This window comes from Chenopodium album, chromosome 1 (genome assembly GCF_948465745.1).
Source record: "Chenopodium album chromosome 1, dcCheAlbu1.1, whole genome shotgun sequence".
Lineage (NCBI taxonomy): Eukaryota > Viridiplantae > Streptophyta > Magnoliopsida > Caryophyllales > Amaranthaceae > Chenopodium > Chenopodium album.
This window is the reverse complement of record NC_137834.1, coordinates 88,226,653-88,234,823: the sequence shown is the minus strand read 5'-3', so window position 1 is coordinate 88,234,823 and position 8,171 is coordinate 88,226,653. Positions and strand designations below refer to the sequence as shown.

Sequence of the window (8,171 nt, the reverse complement as noted above, 5' to 3'; positions counted from 1 at the left end):
ATTATTATTATTATTATTATTGTTGTTGTTGTTGTTGTTGTTGTTGTTGTTTTTGTTGTTGTTGTCGTTGTAATAAGAGCTTAAAAGAATGAAATTTGGCTTTATATCATTAGCAATATCATTAGACATAAATTAAGAGTTGAGCTGAACTGAACTGAACTGAATTTCAACGGAACAAAACAGGCCCTAAATACTTCATGAAATAGTCACGTTTTTCTTTCTTTTTATACTGTAACCTTAATTTGAATTTCTTAAAAAGTAAACTTTATTTATTCTAAGTAATGATTATGGTGTGAAATAATGTAATTAAGTTGTTTTTTTAAATGAGAGTGAGGGATACCTTAAGTGGTTAGAGCTTCTATCCCGATTACTGGAGATTTTGGGATCGATTCTTACTCCGCCCTTGTGACTCTCTAAACATAATAGTGTTAAATTAAAGTTGGATAAAATTTTCACTTTCTTATCTTCTACTCCGTATCATTTTGATATTTTATGTAATTTACAACTCCTAATTTGATCCACTTAATATTTGACAAACATTCCACTTTTTTTTTCCGATTATTTTAATGTTATCTGCTGAAAAATCTAATACGAGTATATCTTACTAAAATCATATATGTCCAACTCTAATATAAATATTATTTGTTGATGGATGGAGTATTTTTATTGACTTATGTAATCGTACATTTGTACATACATTGATTTAAGCAAGAAAAGAGATAAATAATGTTGCATAAACCTTAAGTTACTTATAATAGGTGGTAAGCATCATGAAGTCATGTGATTTGGCACATAAATGAATCGTGATAGGTGGTTTATTTGATACATATAAAAATAATACTCCGTAGTAATAATAATAATTTGTTATATACTATTTTTATCTTAATTCTTGAAATACTTATTTATACTATTTTTTGTGGCTTTGTTTATTGATCTCCTTGAACATATTGGACTTCGCTTTCTCATCATACATGTATAGCTTTTCCTGTGCTCTAAATACTGTCATGATTGTGATGGTCATACAGTTGTCAACTAACTAAACTACTAATTTGGTGAAATAAACTTGTGGTGCAATAAACTTGGTTTTATAGAGCCACAAACGATATTACAAACAGGTTTATGGGTTGTTGTCCACTCCAATACTGCATTTTCGTCCGGCATGAAATTGAGAACTTCTTGAAGAGGTACTGCCGGTTTTCTTTCCTAATCGCGTTTTTTTTTTTTTTTTTTTTTTTTTTTGGGGGGGGGGGGGGGGAGGGGGAGCAAGAAATGTAATTCGACAGCTGTTTAAAATGCAAAAGGTTTAGCACAATGTGTATCGGTGTATGAGTTGATTTGGTACGAGGATTTCTTCCAGTGATTTCCCTCCATTTCACAATAGTTTGAGCCGAATTCATCAGAATAGGCCTAATTTGCCTGAAATAGTTCATGCTCTTGTATAACAGAGAAAATTGATTACAATTTCGGCTGCTGAGTAAGGCTCCACCTAATACCTAATTTCAAGTGGAGAGAAACCCCAATCAAAATAGAGATAGTTACAAAAAATGATCAAGGAATAGAAGAGAATGGCAAGCACAGAACATTAACAACAGCAGCTCCAAGACGAAAATTTGGAAGGTATTCGGCCAGTCTGTCTGATATACTCGGCCTGCTGCTCAGCCTTTGTTGCTTGCTTATTCATCTTCATTTCAGCAGCTGCCCGCTTTTCTTCAGCCTTGTGCCTTGCAGTAGCAAGCTTGTTCATGAACTTATCTTGTGCTTTGGCTTTCATTCTTTCCACCTCAACCTGAACAGTTAATTTTGGTGATGAAATTAAGACGAGTATGGCAGATTGGCAGGACCTCAACTAATCTTGTACATTATAAACAATCAAAAGACTTAAGTACATAGTATAAATTCTAACGACGGTAACAAATGGAGTACTCTGTTCCGAGATAATTAAATTAAATTGTATACAAATACAGGAAGATAATTTTTGGGAATCGCAATGTATCACTCCGTATACATAACATATATATGGGGCGAAATAATTAGCTTCTAACGTTGTAAAGGTTATACCATGCTGCCCTCATAGAAACCTGGATATACAACAGAAGAGTCTCCTGAACCAAGATCCCAGGAGGGAAACTACTGCTTTAGTCCAATACTCCAATGCTTGTAATTTTGAGCAGTTTGCTCCTGTTTTTCTCCTTAAACCATCATTGTGTCTCTGCAGTCAAACAATAACCCCCCCGGCCCACACACACACCAACCAAAAAAATTCTATTGTTTCTTCTCATATGCTACTAACTCCTATATGAATTCATTTCAACAAGGTTAAGAATAAAAAAATGGGCTATCCCTCAACCTCACACTATATGCACCTGTTATCAAATATTATTATTCCTGATTTGTTATCTTCCATGGCAATATTGCAAGCTATAATTTATTTTATTTTTTAAACCAAAAAATACCTTTATGTGATTTTATTTTTTTTTCTCGTAGCAAATTTAAATAAATAAATTTGTTTCTAACTCCTTATACACGCACCATCCATGAGGACTTTAAATTGGTAATTCAATGGAGTACCAAGATATGGGATGACAGATACAAATCAAAGCTAACTGGTCCAGGGAAAGCTTATAATTCAATGCAGACAAAAATTGTTTACTCCATAATGAATAAAGCAAACAATAAACAATTGGTAAAATATAATAACAGCTAAATCTTAAAGTACCTCGTTTTTCCTCATCTCAGCCTCAGTTTTAGCTTTTTGATGATTTTCCCATGCTTGGATCTTCATTTCTTCACGTTCAAACCTGAATAATCTATAACTATGTTACTTTTTGTCCAGATAACACTCAGAAAGGTTTTTAAGATATATAATAAATAATCAAATTTGGTTCTGTAGACTTGGAGTAAGTTTATTTGCTTTTCAAGTGTAAACCAATGGAAGCCAGACCAAAAAAAATCTCTACTGGCCTTGCTTCATTCGGTGATGTCTTGCTAGTTACTAGCCCTAGGTGGCTAGGCTCTCCGTATTACAAGCTCAAAGAGACAGATTCACCATGGGGAAACCAAAGATCCTAGGTTCTAAACCTAAACATGTACTCCAACTACCCACTATACTTTTTTTGGAGGGAAGTTGGTCGTAGCCTAATTGGTATTCAGCATACACGGCCATCAGAGAGAGGGAGAGAGAGGGAGAGGGAGAGAGAGAGAGAGAGAGATTCACATTGAATCTTTTTTTCAGAAGTTCAAGACAACAGAAGTTCAGAGCCGCATACATTCAAGACAACATAAGTTCCCAAGGTCAGATGTTACGAAGTACGAGAAGTATAGCATGAATATCTAATATCTTCACATTGAATCTTTTTTTCCCATTGACTTCCCCAGTTAACAATTTTTATAGCACGTATTCTCCCACTCCAGACACCAGCTTTGGACTTTGGTGAGACCTCTAGCTGGGTTCTTTGGATAGTCATAATGCATTGAGCTTCCCTAATAGTTTCTTTCAGAAGGAACATAAACCAGGCAAGTGGAGACCTATGTCACCTACCCTAGACTTCTATACAGTGGATATATTACCTTAGATTATCATGAATTTCTAATTTCTAGATGGCTAGATTGGCTACTTGCAAAAAAGGCCAAACATTTAAAGATAAAGTGCAGTCTTCCCTTTTTCTTCTACAAATACCAGCTAGATACTTTTGATGGAATATTAAACTCAGAAGCAAGGGCAGAATCTGAACCATCCCACTGCACTTGAGTGGGATGATCCTAACTAAAGGAGAACAGTATTCAGCAATTACGTTGCACTACAATGGAATACAGTAATGGGGGAAGATCACTTATCAATTTAGCAGAGAGGGCTATATAGTATATACCACATAAACCACTAATAATTCTGGATGCATTAATCACCAACCAAAATAAACCTTCAAAGACACACAACATTGCAAGAAAAAATTGGATGGTTTCACAAATATATGAACGCAAAGATAAGAGAATACAGTACCTTGCTGTGTACTTTGCTTTCTCAGCCTCCTCCCAGGCTTCCGCTCTTGTCTCAACAACACTCTTGGACGCTTGTCCTCCAGCCATTGTGTTAGCTGAAGACGATGTTTCTTCATCATCTTTACCAGCCCATGCAGCTATATTCACCTTACCAAGCTGCATGCCAAGTTCCATTATTTCTTTTCTAGTTTTCATCTGCATCTCCTTCTCAGAAAGTTCCTTTCTCTGCTGGTTTAAACTGCCATTTATCATACTTGTCTGTGCTGCTGAAAGATTAGCTCTTTTAGGCGTTGATGACCTTGAAGAAGTAGGACTGTGCATCGGTGATTTTACCTTAACAGGAGTTCCAGTTCTAGAAGGTTCCTGGCTTGCTATTGGAGTCATCTCTGTACCCATATCCCTCATGGAAACAGATCTGGCAAATGACTGTGGAATCATGGCTGTTGATGTTTGTATTGATATAGATGAATCATGTTGACTGAGATGGACTACAAAAAAAAAAAGAGCAATGTGTTCATTTATACAAGTGCCGTTGATGGTAAGCCATAATATAGTTACAAAGTAAAGTTGTAAAACTAGTAAAACTGAGCTTGACAATTATACAGATAAAGGAGAAACAAAATATTGAAGCCTTTAGTTAACTCTTACTTTCAGGATCGCCGATAGAATTTTCAATCATATCTGCTGCTTTTCCATGTAAATCAGCATGTGAGTATGGTTCTGACCCCCAGTTCACCATTTTTTGGGTGGCATTTGATTTCTTAGCTAGATTTGAATCCATCCTCTTCATATCGGGCTCTTCAAAAGCAACTAATTTTTCATCTGGAACTTCATGAACTACTTTCGTAGCAGTTTTTCTACCTCCATGGCCGAAAATGTTAGTCTTCCTAGCCCCTTGCACACCATGTGACTGACCAGTCTTTGGTCTGTTTGAAGTAGGGCTTGCTATCCACTTCTGTGCATCATCCCATTTCGATGGTGGTGGCTTTGAGAATGGTGCAGCTGGCACTCTTGGTTGCCCACGTTCTGTCTTCTGAAACTCGAAAGCTGACGATACCACACCCAAGTTGTCATGCCCGTTTTCATAGTCTTCCTCAAACTCTTCATTCAACCCAATTCTTGAGCTGACAAAATTTTGATCTTTCAACTTACGATCTGGAATCATTTCTGAATCCCCAGTTGTTGAGGTCGAGCATTCAACAAATTCACGCACAACGTCCACATCCTTGTAACTTTCAGAATAATCAGTACCTAAACATATTTGTTAGAATATGAACTTATACCATCCCAAGTACTAATCTATGGCATGATAGACTATAGAGTATTAAAAGTCTAACCGTGTCAAGATGCACCTTTTTGCAACAAATTATTGTAGCATTGGTGTCAGCATGGACTAAAGATAATAAGATATGACAAACATTAATTCTACCTGTACTAATAATTCATCATACAACATCACGGTAATTACATGAACTCTGATTTTGTCATTGAATGTAAAATTTGATGAACAAGCTCCCATAGTCTTTAGGGGTGATTTAAATGGGTTTTTTTTTCAGTTGAGTGTGGTGTGATGAACAGGCTCCCATTGTCCCTAGGGATGATTTCATACTAAACTAATCAGAACGGCTGCCTCCTAGTGGAGAATAAAGAGAGAAAAAGAACCATATAGTAGTATATTACCCAGCAAGGCAACAAATTTAGTTAAATACTATCCTAAGCACAGAATGTAATGAAACAATCCCACTAATTAGTAAATGGAATTGATCAACTTTATATGAACCTTAAAGGCTTTATTGATGAGCTCATTGCATAAACAGGTAAAGGCGATTCATTAGCTTTAAAACTAGCTGCACAAAACCTTTATGGCTTTAACACAAAAGTAAAAAAATTTGCCTTTGACTACATCCAAACTACCAGCCCCCTTTATAGAAACTTCAGGAATCTCTTTTAGTTCTTTCTCTGATTTTGTTCATTAATCTTTTATAAATATATAAAATGATCACACATACGAGTTTATGACCTTTATATTAATAATTGCACCTTTACATTTCTAAATACATAGTATCATTCAACAATAATTCAAAAAAATAGTTATACATTAGATAACACACATAAAATCCAAATCATAACATGTCAATAAAATTATACATTATCCAATAAATAAAAAACTATTCATATCACAAAAACTTAATTTCCCAACTTGATTTTGTACAAAAACAACACAGTGAAAGCAAAGTAGACGTCGATTAGCTTAGTTGATTAAATTCTTAGCCGTAGTACCAAGACCTAGGATCAAATCCCGCCTTGGGGATTACGACATCAAAACCCTTAGAGACTTAGAAAATCAGACAGTGTAGCAATTATACCTGGATCATCTACACCAGAATGCTGAGATCTTAAAGAACAAGATGAATCCACTTCTCCAAGAAGTTCCCTCCTCTTCTTCTCTACTCCCATTAACATGCTCCTCAGTTTAGCTGGTGACAACCCTCCTCCTTTCTATACCCAGAAAACTCAATTTCAAAAATCAAACTAAATACAAATAAATTAAAAAGAAAATAAAAAATTAATCCAAATACCAATAAATTAAAAAGAAAATAAAAAATTAATCCAACCATAAATAGGAAATTTGTAGAAAACCCCAGAAAACTCATAATCAAAAGCAAAACATAAAACCCATAAATTTAATATTGTATTATAAAAAGTCAATTTAACCATGGAATAGTGCAGAAAAACCCAGAAAATTCAAAATTACAAATCAAACTTAAAACCCCAGAAAAGAAAACTATTAATCCAACAAAAAAAATGGGGAATTTGCAGAAATTAAAAAAGGGAAATCAGCTAACCTGAGGTCTTTCAATCCTTTCGTACTCCATTAGAAAAGAAGTTTCAAAGATGAAATTTTTTCGCTTTCAATCTTCCATAAAAGGAATTTTCTCTCTCCTCAGTCAAAGAAGAAATGTAGCTTTTGCTTCCATGAATGAAAATGGCGTGTGTAACGGACAAATTATCAGCAAAAAAAATGGAACTCAGATTTAGCAGACCCTTTTCTCTGTCTTCTAGTGTGAGCCCTGTTTGTTTACACTGTTTTGAGTAGACTGTAGACTAATAAAAAATTAATAATTTAATTTTGTCATTGCTTTAACTTTAATTTAATTTAATTAAAATTAATTTTGTGTACTTTAATTTTATGGAATTTGGATTTGATTTGAATAATTATGAATTTTGTGGACTTTGGATTCCGATTTATTAGCCGTTTTTGGTTTGTAATTAAGTGTTAAAATCCTGATTTTAATATCCACAAATGAAGTAAAGATAATGGATTATTGATTGTTAAAAAAAATATTGGATTATTGAGAAGGAAATGGGGACAATGTCCTAGTAATAAGACCCCATCTTGATTTTGGATGATTAATAAAAGCAATGCACATGGGGCATGGAAAGACCGAAAGATGATGAACATAATTTTTGATTAAAAGGGGCTTTTTTTTTTTTTTTTTCCTTGTCTCTTTTGGAGCTTGGTTATTGGATTGGCTTCAAGAGGACTCTGAATGTCTAATCTTGAACTATTTTATGTGTATACTTTTGGTCACAAAGTGTAGTTGATCGTGGGACGGATTTGAGTGGGGTTAAGTCAGGACATATTTTTAAAAATCGACAAAAGACATTAGGGGAAATATGATTGATATTTAAAGCAATTAGTAGTTCAGTCATATTGATCGTCTTTAATTTCAAATAACTTAAATGCAATATTATTGTTTACCACCATAAATACCACAGTTTATATCATTCTTGTAGACCATCATGGCATCATACAAGATTGTCATATAACAATTGACAAATAAACGGGAATGCAATCACTCAACTTAGTGCCAAGCTTGAACCGTGTAATGGAGTTGAACAACTCTATTTGGACTCTTTTCATCAAGGCGTCTCGGCCTTGGCGGACATTGATATTTTGTGATTGTATGTGATTAATAATATGATGCTGCCCGTTTTTTTCTCTCATCAAAAAGTTCACCATTTGATACGTTATTTAAATGTTTACTGGAACTCCAATGGGAAAAAAAAAATATATATTCTTTGCGAACTAGTCAAAAAAGAATAAATGATGTTGATTTCAAACATTGGGCATCACCTATAATGTTTTAATCGGCTAAATTAGTTGATTCATT

General features: G+C 34.4%; 1 protein-coding gene across 2 annotated transcripts; it reads right to left on the bottom strand.

Annotated features, from left to right (window-relative positions):
* Nucleotides 1-1,392: 1,392 nt before the first annotated feature.
* LOC145625200 (uncharacterized) lies at nt 1,393-7,288 on the bottom strand. 2 transcript variants are annotated; one of them, XM_081678277.1, is made up of 6 exons: nt 6,843-7,288; nt 6,363-6,495; nt 4,645-5,247; nt 3,998-4,484; nt 2,717-2,807; nt 1,393-1,786 (listed from the first exon to the last, which is right to left on the bottom strand). In XM_081678277.1, exons 1-6 carry the CDS (start codon nt 6,870-6,872, stop codon nt 1,583-1,585), a joined length of 1,548 nt encoding a protein of 515 aa, XP_081534403.1. In that variant the 5' UTR covers nt 6,873-7,288; the 3' UTR covers nt 1,393-1,582. The 2 variants fall into 2 exon arrangements, with proteins under 2 accessions (XP_081534403.1, XP_081534407.1); XM_081678281.1 differs by having other exon boundaries at nt 2,717-2,798; nt 6,843-7,248.
* Nucleotides 7,289-8,171: the final 883 nt, after the last annotated feature.

What these genes read in the sequence shown, in the direction of transcription:
- LOC145625200 (XM_081678277.1), bottom strand. Translation starts at nt 6,872, where the DNA reads ATGGAGTACGAAAGGATTGAAAGACCTCAG. An exon ending in TTCTGGTGTAGATGATCCAG is followed by an intron (nt 5,248 to 6,362) that starts GTATAATTGCTA and finishes AAATATGTTTAG; the next exon opens with GTACTGATTATTCTGAAAGT. An exon ending in CTGAGATGAGGAAAAACGAG is followed by an intron (nt 1,787 to 2,716) that starts GTACTTTAAGAT and finishes TTAACTGTTCAG; the next exon opens with GTTGAGGTGGAAAGAATGAA.